The sequence below is a fragment of the Colletotrichum scovillei genome, assembly GCF_011075155.1.
Source record: "Colletotrichum scovillei strain TJNH1 chromosome Unknown Contig00001, whole genome shotgun sequence".
NCBI classification, from domain to species: domain Eukaryota; kingdom Fungi; phylum Ascomycota; class Sordariomycetes; order Glomerellales; family Glomerellaceae; genus Colletotrichum; species Colletotrichum scovillei.
Window position 1 is genome coordinate 1115664 of NW_023336259.1, and position 12786 is coordinate 1128449.

The 12786-nt window shown below is 52.3% G+C and overlaps 2 protein-coding genes across 2 annotated transcripts; both read left to right on the forward strand.

The window, feature by feature from the left end:
* The first annotated feature begins 886 nt into the window (after positions 1-886).
* On the forward strand, positions 887-4503 carry HER10_EVM0000512 (oxysterol-binding protein). Its single transcript, XM_035470291.1, has 3 exons — positions 887-1168; positions 1287-1363; positions 1452-4503. The coding sequence occupies exons 1-3, from the start codon at positions 1133-1135 to the stop codon at positions 4291-4293; spliced, it is 2955 nt and encodes a 984-aa protein (XP_035337913.1). The 5' UTR covers positions 887-1132; the 3' UTR covers positions 4294-4503.
* A 2288-nt stretch (positions 4504-6791) lies between these two features.
* On the forward strand, positions 6792-7231 carry HER10_EVM0009320 (uncharacterized protein; the record flags this gene model as incomplete). The annotated part of the gene is made up of 3 exons (XM_035478810.1): positions 6792-6890; positions 7018-7077; positions 7172-7231. 3 exons carry the CDS (start codon positions 6792-6794, stop codon positions 7229-7231), a joined length of 219 nt encoding a protein of 72 aa, XP_035338730.1.
* Between the last annotated feature and the right edge of the window lie 5555 nt (positions 7232-12786).

Consider the following 12786-nt stretch of genomic DNA (forward strand, 5'->3'; position numbering starts at 1 on the left):
CGGTTCCGCTGCATGGCAATCTCGGGGTGGTCGATAAGGCTGAGAATCCGAGCGATGAACGGGCGGAAAGATGGCTCTGCTATTCTAAGGTACGTTATGCAGGCGTTGGATTTACACCTAGGCAGGGTAATCGTTCGGAATAGGCTATGTTATCCGTAGCTACTATACTTACACACATACGCGGGTTGCCGTATCGCATCGTGTCGGTTGTGTTGGCTACCGCTTGGTGTATACTTTGTACGCACCGTCCGCCTATCGATACTTGATCTATCCGTACCTACAAAAAAAAAATACCTGGCTCCCAGCTGGCACATGCTTGACATACCTTACATGCAAGTTCCATCAGGTTTGCCTTACCAGCACAACGGTCCCCCGCCGCATTGGTTAGCGTAAAACAGCCCAGCCTCAACGTCGGGACTCTCTCGTCCTCCACCGACCGGGCACCTGCCACCCTGCCTTCGCCCGCGCGGCCGTCCGCGGCTTACCTACTTGTAACTTGGCACGCCGGCACAACCGCACAGCCCGTTTGCTGTCAGGGCCAGCCAGTCACAAGCCTCGCTTTCTTTTTCCAAATGACGTCCCGCCCCCAACCAACCGTTCGGCGGCCAGGGTAGACCTCAACTTGCGCACCTGTAAAAAGTTGTGGTGGTGTGGGTGAGGTGCGAGGTACGAAGTACGATGTGTGGCTGGGTGGTCTTGGGACGTGGGCCGCTGAGTGAGGTGTACAAAAAAGACATCCCACACGAATAAGGTACCTAAATGCCCGTGCTGGTGGGCCATGTCCGCGGTGCTCTCAGGTCCGTTCCGCGTACTTTATGTACCCGTACTCCGTACCCGACCTTATTAGGCCCGTACCTGGGGGGGGAGCTCACCCACTTTGACATACTGCAGCAGCTCTACCTACCTACCTACCTCACCTCTGACCAGGGTGACATTTGTTTCTCCCGCACCCATCTCTCTTCTCTCCCTCTCATCCCATTGAATTATTTCCAAATCTCCTTTGCCATCCACACCATGCCCCTTCAATAGCCTTGCGACCTGCACTGGAACGAGAACGCAGACGGGCCCCTCAATCCTGAATCCCTTTGCGAAAACCAGCCCACGGCTCAAGCTCCCATTCGAACCCGCAAAAATGGCGGGCATTGAGCAGTTGGAGATCCATAGCAAGGTACGTGAGTCGTCATTGTCCCCGGCCTTCCCCTTCCCCCTCCGCCAACGCCCTTGACCACAGACAGCGGCGCATCTTGACGCTTCTCTTCTCGATGCTGATAGCTTGCTCCAAATAGTCCTATATCGTGCGTTGGGTCAAAGTCGACGAAGGCCACACAATATCTTGGAGCGTCCAACCACACAAAAAGTCCATGTGCGTGCCTAATCCCTTACCCCCCCTTCTAAATCTCTCCTCTTCTGCGTCTCCAATTCCGACACGTGCTTACCAGTCGCCGAGGCAGTAACTTTGGAATCGTGAAGCACCCCGGAGCTGGCGCCGCCGGCCTCATTACGAATCAGAACGACGATGCCGCCGCCCCCGGATCTTTTACCTCTGGCGTCGCCGAGCCCAAGAAACCATTTGCTAGGAGGGATTCGAGCACAGCCGAAGAGCAGCTCGCCAACAAGGGATTCATACCCATCAAATGGCACGGGAAATGCGATGCGGATAAGGTATCGACCGGTACATGGGACGTACCAAAGGGCCAGGGCGGCATGTTCGGCTTGGTGTTCGACAACACCTTCTCGAAGCAGATCTCCAAGACGGCTACCTTCGTCCTTCTCACCTACCCGACTGGTGCACCTCCGCAGACTACAGCTCAGAACTTCCCGAACTTGCAGGCCGGAGCGAATGCGAACACCAGCAAGACGAGCTTGCCTCAGATGAGCGCCGTCACATCTGCCTCTCAAGACAGCCTCCATAGCCACGTTGCCGCAGGACGCCCGGCGTCAGCATCCGGCCGCAGCGATGGAAACGCCAACTACCATACAGGAATTTTGCACAAGAGACGGAGGAAGAAGGGCCAGGGTTACGCGCGCAGATTCTTCTCGCTGGATTATTCCTCCTGCACCCTCTCGTATTACTACAACCGGAACTCGTCTGCACTCCGCGGTGCCATTCCTCTCAGTCTTGCTGCCATCGCAGCCGATGAGCGCCGTAGGGAAATTAACATTGACTCGGGCGCCGAAATCTGGCATCTGCGGGCGTCCAATGCTAAGGAGTTCAACGATTGGGCCAAGGCCTTGGAGAAGGCGAGTCGCGCGGCGAGGGGTGTGGAGGAGCAGCAACCCAATACACTCAACCCCAGAACAACGCCTTTGAGGGTCAACACGACACATTTGAAGCCTACACAGTCAAGCTTGGAGGAAGATCGCGAATGGCAACAGGTCGAGACCCTAGTGAGTCGCATGGTCGGCACCAGGGACGCTCTTCGTCGCCTGGTCAAGGACATGTCAAATCAAAGGCCTGTTAGCATGGCTGCTTCGACATTCTTGTCACCAGGCACCTTGGGTGAGGAGCCGGACAGCTATTTCGCACCTCCCGCAGCGATAGAACAGCCGCAAAGGCGCCCATTCTGGAAGCGCAAGTCAAGTAACGCTACACCCACAGCATCCACGCCCCAAGCGCATCATGCCGCCGCCGCTGCCGCTCTTGCTGTTCCTTCTCCGGGTACTGTCACGACAACTATCAGTGCAAATGGACCCCGCCACTCAAAATCAAAGTCGAAATCGTCTGTCCACGAAGAAAAGAGCACACAAGAGCATTGTGCGGCACTCCTCAACGACCTGGATTCCGTTGTGTCTGAGTTTACGACCCTGATTGTGAACAGCAAGCGCCGACGATCTCCCGCTCCCCTCTCTGCAGCACCCTCTAGAAGAAGTATGGAGACAGTGTCGACGGAAGAGTTCTTCGACGCAGAGGCCGGTGAGACAAGCTCGCAGATCGTCAGGATTGCCCAGAGCGAAGATGAAAGCCCAGACTCGGATGCGGATGAACGTCTGAGTGATTCTTCCTCCATCTCTTCGGCTCAGGAGGATGAGGCTATAGGCTCCGAGGACACCGATTGCTACCCAGCGAAGCCCAAGAGCTTGTCGCCGTTACCGGTGGATATCTCCGTTGAGAGACGAACCAAGGTTCCGCCGGCTTTGGTGCAGCCTCCTAGTCTGATTGCATTTGTGCGGAAGAATGTTGGCAAGGATCTTAGCACGATCAGTATGCCCGTATCCGCAAACGAACCCATATCACTACTTCAGCGCGTTGCAGAACAGCTGGAATACGCCCAGCTGCTTGACCAAGCTGCTCAGCAGAAAGAGGCCAAGGAACGTCTCCTATACATCACGGCATTCGCAGTGTCGCAGTTCAGCACTGGCCGCGCAAAGGAACGCGCTATTCGGAAACCCTTCAACCCCCTTCTGGGCGAGACGTATGAAATGCTGCGAACCGAGCAGGAAGTGCCCGGAGGTTTCCGATTGCTTGTTGAAAAGGTTTGCCATCGTCCCGTCAGACTCGCCATGCAGGCCGACTCTGCGAGCTGGTCCTTCAGCCAGTCCCCCGCGCCGTCGCAGAAGTTCTGGGGCAAGAGTGCCGAAATTACTACGGAAGGCCGCGTTCGTGTCGCGCTTCGACTCCCAGATGGCACGGACGAGCTGTATTCCTGGACGCATGCCACAATGTTCTTGCGCAACGTGGTAATGGGAGAAAAGTACGTGGAGCCGGTTGGTGTCATGCAGATCTGCAACGATTCTTCTGGAGCCAAGGCCTCGGTCGAGTTCAGGAGTAAGGGAATGTTTGGCGGACGAGGCGAAGATGTTCAGGTTGAGACATATGGACCGGACGGGGTACACACCGGCAGCAGCCTCTCCGGCACATGGACCAACGGCCTCCGCGTCGTCGAAGCCGGCAAGGGGGCGGGCCGGGAGATCTGGAGCGTCGGCAAGCTCGTTGACAATGCGGCCAATACGTACGGAATGACCACTTTCGCCGCGGCCCTCAACGAGGTGACGGAGATTGAGAAGGGCAGGCTACCCTCGACAGACAGCCGACTCCGACCGGACCAGCGTCTGGCCGAGAAGGGCGACCTCGACCAGGCTGAGGAGTGGAAGGTGAAGCTTGAGGAGGCGCAGCGCGCCCGGCGTCGGGTGCTGGAGGAGAAGGGTGAGGAGCATAAGCCCAAGTGGTTCGTCAAGGTCGGCCAGGGCCCGGAGGGCGAGGAGGTGTGGAAGCTGAGGACGGGCAAGGACTCGTACTGGGAGGAGAGGTCCAAGGGGTCGTGGAACGGGCTGGAGGAGATTTTTGCTGGGTAGAGACGGGTGGCAGGCTCGTGGCCTTTTAGAAGAGTGAAGCGTAGAAGGGTTTCTACTCGGCGTTTTTGGGCGGGGGCTATTTGGCCCTGCCCCTCCACTTCCCTCCTATTCGAATTATTCTTCTGGATTATGATGGTGATTCTTTTTCATTCGAGAGGTGGTCGACGATAGCGCGTTGGCGAGCAAAGACGAAAAGAAAACTGTTTTGGGTGCTTGAAGCTTAATCCCGTTGCATGAGTCTTTCTACGTGATTGGTGCCACTGTTTCCGAAATCTCCTTCTTGGATGCCCAATATCGATCATGCGCGGGACAATTCCTGTACGATGGTTTGTTGTTCGGTCTGTAAGAGGCAGCGAGGTCCCTGTAGGTGATGAAAATGGAGAACCAGCAGAGTTAGGCTTGAGCTTAGAGGTGGAGCAAAGTTTGAAAAGGGCTGCAGAGACGAGGTTACAACAGATCGGAGTAGTTCACATAAGGTCTTAGTAAGGGAGGTGAGGTAGATTACCTATCTGAAGACCCAGATGTCATACTGCTGATAGTCGCGGGCATCCTCTCACCCGGAGCGTTGTCAGGGACCTCTTTGTTAATGGGCATGCGAGCGGTCTTTGACTGACTTCTGCATTGTTGCTTCAATGAGCCAGACAGCAGACTGTTCGGCTGGGATTTGATACTATAAAAGGCCTTTGATACAAGCCATAGAAAGACTCTGTATGCATGAAACATGCCTGCTCGGACGGCTTAGTATTCTATGGCAATTCCTCTTTGTGAGAGGTGTTCTGTTTTGATAACAATTTAACTTTCGCATGGCTAGGCCAAGGCATTGCTCCCTCGGAGCTCTAGTTCCCTTTCAACACTTGTGTCATCTGCAATGAATACATGGGCTTCATATGACGCTACCTGGTAAAGCTAAGTTCTTTCTAATCGTCCTGGTTATTCTATGTTCAATGTATCGTCGTGGACGAATACGTTCGCTTCTGACGACGATAATCGGTGAAGGATGGGCATGCGGGCACTTATGGAGCAGAAGAAGCGCCACCACAAGTGACTTTCCAAAGGTGGGAAGCAGAATCTTGAACATGAGGCCTGCTCTAAATGCCGAAAGAATTGCGCCAACTGTCGCGCCAAAACACGCACCGTTGAGGCGGCTGGTATCACTATGACGGTATGGCGCAATATATAGAGGCTGGGCAGCTTGGAATGCGTAGCCAAGTCTGTTCTCAAATAAAAGCTAACGTCCTAGAGAAGGTGTGACGATTATCCTGGATAGGCAGCTGGTCAGCGAGAGCTTTCGGATCGTCCTCTCGGTAGGCGGTTCACTTCGATTGGAGCTATAGTCCCAAAGCAACGGGGCGCTCATATAAAGGTGGTAAAGGTGGTCAGGATGCTTAGTACGGCCGATACGCCCACCTCCTCGTCAGTATTTCTAGCAGAGAACGTATTCAGCCTACGATACGTTGCGGACACAAAGTAACGAAGAGCAAGGCAGGTATTAAATGACATCAGGATACTAGAGCCTGTAACTAGAGGGCTGGACTAAGGATCGGGCTTATGGGGAGAGCTAAGCCTGAGCAGCACTGTCAAGATCTACATCAGTCGTATGCTGGCACATACTATGCACGAAACTCTGAAAGATACCGAGTCTAAAATGGTGCCGAAATGGAATCTACCTTTTTAAAGGTATCAACCGAAACAACGACGAAGCCGTTGATCTTTCCATATCCCCCTCTTGCTGGCGAAGACGTCTAGTGGAAAGGAGAGGTCAGTCTCCTGAGCAACAATTCGACGAGAACACTTCTCTAAGAGACCAAAGCTTCATCATTTCCAGTCGCGTCGCTCCTCGCCGAGACTCTGTGCCTCGACCAAAGATTACTCGCTCCCACCCCGCTTTCCCCGCCGTGGCCCCCGGTCCGGGCGGGAAACCCGGGGTTGCCCAGGTCTCTCCCGGGTCCTGTCCAGTATCCACTGCCCCGGGTGCGAGTTTTTGAGTTTTTTTCGCAAACTATTAAGAATGCGAGACCGATAAATGCCAAGATCAAAGCACGGAGAAGCCCGATAGCACATAGAATGAAATTGCTAACGGGGTCGGCCTAGGGCTGAGGCCGCCCCGTTTACGTACGCGGTGTTATAAACCTGCGTGGTTCGAATAAAGTAGAAAGGACTGCCGAGTTGGCAATTCTAATTGATTGATTGACGAGTCAGGTTAATGACTTTTCCATCTTGTAGGTCTGTTGCATGGAGCCGTGGGCAACTTTCGCCTACGCTCTTGACGCTAATGAAGGTTTAATATACTAATCGTCTAGGGGTTCTGGGTAATTGGAGCAGCTTGAGTTGACTGAGACGAGTGTCCTTGGGAAAGTTAGTACTTTATATATAAGCTTAAGGAAGCAAGCGTGTCAGAAAGTCTGCTTCATACCATCAAGAATCTCTTTACTATTCAGCCTGCCACTCCCAACACACTTTCTATCGTTATTAACAAATTGTAACAACCCCTCATAAAAATGCGTTTCTTCCTCGTATTTCTTCTCGCTGCGATGCAGCTCTGCGGCGTCAACGCCATCTTGCGTCTCCAGAAGTGCGGCACAGCGTTTGACAAGAACGTGAGTCCTCCGATCCAAGTGACCTCGAGGCAACTGTCCTGCCATAGGAAAAGTTCTCTCAGGACTAGGCTCATCTGGCCTTCTGCTTCGTCTTCGTGCAAAATGTTGATGCTAATTGGCCATGTAGTGGGCGTCGAACTGCAGTCCCACGGATCAGGATGGCTGCTACAAGTTGTGCAGCAACAAGGTAAGTTCTTGCGCTAAATTCCTCCTTCTTACACGAAGGACTCTGCCCTGGGTTGTGTGTGACTCACAGAGCATTTGGCTGACGTTGAACGCAGTGCCGGACTGCTAGTGGAAGATGGATGGCGAACGGCGCCGACTGCGATTGCTACTGTTAGAAGAGAGACAGTGGGAGCGCAATTTACCTTGAGACACAAAGCGTGTTTTCTTTCCAATAATACGAATCACACTTGATTAGGAAGCATCGTTCAGAGTAGGCTGCGTGAATCGACCACCATCACCAAGTCCTCATGCTATGCGCATGCATTCTCGCTGCGACGTTCCTTAGATGCGCAACGCTCATGACTCTCAGGCCTCCTTACCTGAAGCTACGGATAAATTCACCTGGATTCCCTAAATTGGACAAACAAGCCTATAAATGCATTCCATAATTGTCCTGTTCTTACGGGGCTTCCCATGCACCAGTTCGACGGCAGTCCGGCGACACGGTTCTCTTCAGCTGTAGAGTGTCGTTAATCAGACTTCACTGCTGATATGACTGAAAGTGAAGTGCCGCGTTATACATGGTCAGCTTTCTCATCTCCTCTTCTAATACCTGCTGCCCTTTACAGCCGAGACACCGACACATATACCCCAGAGAATACCATGCAGGTCAACCAAGATTTTGAAAGCAAGGAAAGAGCTAGAAAGTCCTAAAGAGACATTTGGGTACTTTCGAACCCAGTGCGCCTTCCTACGTTTCATTCAGCGCAATCCGTGCCGCGTGTCGCGACACCAGCGTCCACAACTCACAACTCACACCACAAACACCAAAAACTCATCACCATCACCCTCTCTTCACAACAACTCAAAAAGAAGTGACACAGATCAAAATAGAGACTCCTCGACGGGGAATTGAACCCCGGTCCCCTGCGAATCGTTGGAAATTCAATGACAAGCAGATATCCTCACCACTAGACTATCGGGGATGTTGTTGTGGTTGAAACTCCTCTCACAACGACTATGGCGGGCGACGACCCCACTGCACAACTGGGACTCGATGATGAGTGGGGACAGAAGAAATTTCATCAGTATAGTTCGATGGAATGAGAAAAATGAGAATGGCGGGGCATACAGGTTGAGAGATGAGTTGATCATAGGTCCTGTGTACGAAGTGGTCGGCTGTCTCACATCATGAATGCCACCGACTCAACCGACTCGACATATCAAGGAATATAGATAAGATTGCAACCTGAAATCAGCTAAGATCTCATTTTGTATCCGTCTCGCTGAGCTTTCATCCAGTCAATACGAGTCAAGTGACAACTTTGACCAACCAGATTCGAGTCCGATGAGGGGTAGAGCTTTGCACAAAATACAAATTGACAGGTCCAGCAATTCGGACTTGCTCTCAATGAGCCTTTAGAAAGAGGAGCTGTGGCACTTGTAGTCCGCAGATTACGCCGATAGACTGGCAACGTGACTATTGGAAATCGGGCAAGTAGCAACATAAGCTAAACTTCACGTCTTTGATCAATGTTTCTGAAACTGCAAACAACTCGTTCTGATCCTTCGGGCAATTAATTGTCTCTTCTCATAGCTGAAATAACTATCTTTCTTTCTTTCTCATCGCTGTCACTCAACTCCCGGACCTAAGTTCTGGAAGGAATTCGTCCGACTCCATGACTTAGATTCAAGAGAAGAGTCTGGCAATGAAGACAATTAAGAATCGTCGGATGAATTCAGAGGTACCAAAAAACTGATCCCTCCTACTCTAGGTAATGACGCGAGAGCTGGCCATGGCAATCTTTCGTACAACCAACCTTATTCGATGGTCGAAAGTCGTGCTCATTACTTGCCAATTGGGATGCCCCCTCTGGGATTAACATATAAAGAAAATCCCTAGGACTTGTATTGAATTTGCCACAGGTCTTAATCTAACGTGATATTCGACGGAAAACCTCCTTTATCCCATTGGCTCTGCCGTACTATCTCATCGTCACCCTATCGTCGAGTCGATTCTCTTAATCCAAATCTCTGATTAGATGACAAGGCGAAGCCATTGGATCGGAGCAGGAGGACTCCACACTCATGGAATGGGGTCAAGAAGAGACCGAACAAACAATTCGACCGCGGCCCCCTCACCACCATATCAAGGCAAATATCACCCAAGGCTCTTGAACTCATTCCAAAAACCGACTCAAGTAATATCAAGCTTGCATCAAACCTGACCGACGAGGTGTTTGAACAACGGAGCTCCGTCGGGGGGACGACACGTCGCGATCAAGGTCAAAATTGAGACGAAAGAGAGAAACGCTTGGGCTCTTTGAGTGCAAGCCTCTGAGGCAAGGTTACCCCTCACCCTCTTCCATCTTTAGAGTTAATAGGATTCTGAGCTCTTTCCAAAAGAAGTGACTTGGAAGCATTCTAGTGAATTGAGTAAGAAGTTCAGATGATGGGGTTGCGATTCATCGCTTTCGCCGGATGAGATGTCTATATACCCGAGGCTGAGACTGAGGTGTTCTACTCTTCACGTGCTGCCAGTTGCCAAGGGGATACAAGCCCAACGTGAAGAATGCGTGTTCCATTATATAATCAAGTTGTGAGAGTTAGGAACTTTCTTTGCCCTACCTTGGTTCACATCCTACCCACAATTGACATGTCTCCGGCAAGGGTTTGAGTTCATGGCGAATGAACTGTGGAAGATATTGTCAGGGACTGAGAACAGATTGCGCATTGCTTCGGAAAAATTGATCTCAATAAGTATAGGGACAATCAGAAGGGCATTAATACAAATCGAAGTCTGCCTCGGGTAAAATATCAAAACGCAAGAATTTACGTAGGCTTCAATACTGGGCAGATTGGCCTACCAGCTTCTCGAGTCTGAACTGTGGGGGCTTCACTTTGGTAGAGACTTCTCAAATCTCAACGTCCTCATGCTCGCTTTCGAGAGAGGTGACAGTGTATTAAACTAGGTTCTCGCGGAGGCATCCCAGATGTAATCTCTGCACCAACTCTCCTCGCAACTCATGGGTTCCGCGTACATTCCGCGTTAAGAGTTCCTGCTGCACCCTAATTGACACGATGTGGATGTCGACCGTGACTAGCCTCCTGGGAAGCCCGACTTCACAAAAAGGGAAAGAATGGAAGTTCTCTCCTGAAGCACGGTCAACCGAGACCTCGTGTTCGGGGCGGGGAGGCACTGGGTCGCCCGCATGCTCGCCCGCTCGTCGACCTTCCACCATAGGTCTCGGCGCCACCGACGAGTCATCCCGGGACTCGTCGTCGCGGCGACGACGAGGTCCCGCCGCCGTGATCCGGCTTTTGTTCAGTATCGAATAAGAGAAAACATACGATTTGCCAAGAGACATCAAAGTGGACAGGACAGAAACAAGGGTAGCGGCGGTGGAGACCAGACATCGTGTTACGCAAGCAGGTGATCGAGCGAACGCAGGAAGGAATCGGTTTCAGATTATTCGGGAAACCTGACTTTGTGGGGTGTTTTAGCGTCGAAAGAGCAGACTAGGCGGTTGAGGCACAGAGTGCGTGTGTTGTGATCAAAGCGTGCCGAGGAGACCCAGCCTCGTGGTTTGTCGGGTGTCAAAGCAACGGTCGAACTACCTTGGGGATGTTGACAGCAGCCAACATCATTGTCTGCAGGAAATTGGTGGTAGTACTGTTCCCTGTGTATCCCGTCGGACTGATTACCTTTAGTTAAGAAGCACGGAGCCGTGGACAGTCCCTTGCGGTGACCAAATTTTCGGATGGAAACCTCGGGCCCTGGAAGCGGGAATTCGGAGTCCTAACAGTGCCGTATTGCCGTGTCGCGAATGACTGACCAAATGATACCTTAGTTGAAAGCACTACGGGGCTCTCGGGCTTTCTCAACATTCAATCGTTAAACACCGGACCATCGAGGACTCGGACCTGAGAGCGGGGCCTCCGGTGGTTGCCCCGATATCCCCACATTTACGGGGCATGAACTCGGCGATCCGGTCGGGGGATGCTAATCGGCGCGGAGACTTCAAGACGCGGCCGCTCAGAGGGTCGGGCGATCGACTGAATCAGGCGACAATTTTCCATATTGATCCAAGACACTAGGCGCCACTGGTGGTCAGCAGTCTCATCGTTCCGACGTAGCACATTGAGAATTGTCAGCCATCCCTCCAATCCACAGGTATTGGCCATCATCATTTGGCTGCGTCAATCATTGCCCTGCAACCCCAAGGCCGTTGAGCAATGAGGCCGTCAGCTGGACGCTCTCCCCGCCGTGGTAGGGCATCGATAAGCAACAGGCAATCCAAGTAAGCTGAGTGTTGGATGGACCGACTTCTCCTTGTTGTCAGCCACAGTGGTGAGGACGGGGACCAGGGGTTCCTGCAAGGCTCGGTGAATGATAGACGCTAGAGACGGGATGCTCCCCATCCATCCACTCACAAGGCAAGGCTTGGCCGCTAAGCGGCGCGCTCAGCAATATTTCCGTCTAGGGCGCATGCACGATGCTGAGGTGTGCATCAGCCTCTGCGTTGCATCTGCATCTGGGTACTTTCCACAAGGTGTTGTTGCCTTGAAAGAGGAGCCTTTGGGTAACTTGGCCAGGATCGCTAGGAAGCTGAATATGTCGGGCTCGGCACTCAAAATAGGCGGTGTCCAGGGGAGCATCAAGCTGACCGTATTCCTGGATGTTGACGCCTCCACTAGTATTAATGTTCAGCGTCGATTGCTGATTAGCCGTAAGCCGTCAAACTAGATCATTGTCTCTGTAGGAATGCACAACTTCGCTAGCTGCATTGAAATGCAGTATTTCTTGGGCGCCTGGCATCGAGTAACTTGTGCCATCAATATGGGTTGTACAACACGAGCACCACTTACACTCATTGCTGGGCTTGAGTGAGATACCGAGGCTCTGGGCCAGCGGTGTTGGGGAAACCTTTTTGCTGTGAGGACGCCAGCTTTGTTGCACCAAAGTAATAGAGCTGAGCTCACTGAGGTACTTCATGCTGCGTCTGAGATGACTTGAAAGATTTCGTTAAGGATGTAGTTGAGTGACACCAGCCGTTGAAGCTTAGTTAGCAGGAAGAAGAAACACAGCTCGGGCTGGCCACAGGGTATACAACGAGCTAGGACGGTCCGGTCGAAGCGAGAGACAGCGACGAACTAGACGGAAATACGGGCAGCGAGAACTGCAAAAGCGAAGAGAATCACCAAAGAGAGAGACACTTGATCTTCTATGATCCGTGCATATGCGTGTATGAAAACCCTCTGCTAAGTGGCTCAGCTGTTGAGTAAGGCCTGGGGTAACCAAGCGTTTTCCCGATCCATCCAGCTTCGCTTAGGCTCCTCCAGTGTGCAGGATTCTCGACGCCCAAAAGCAGGTTTGACGTGTTCTCCGAGGGATCTTTTCTTACCTGCATGAAGCAAAAGAGGCTCGCAAGGCCTGGCTAAAGCCAACACTTTTCTCCATGTAATGGTGGCGGAGGTACCTCAACCAGGGTGTGTAACAGAGAACTGTAGACAGACGCCGCGGTACTGGCCTGCGCCGTTGAGAAGCTTCAGCAGCGCGAATTTGGCCAGCCGATAAAGCGGAATCCGCGGGCGAATGTGTCTTGGATGGACGGAACCCTCTAAACACGCCGTTCGGACCAGGCTGGTGAGTGACAGAATTGTATGCCGTCAAACGAGTAGCCATTCTCGGGCGGATGTCAGGGGAATTGAATAGTGGTGAGTGGGCCAT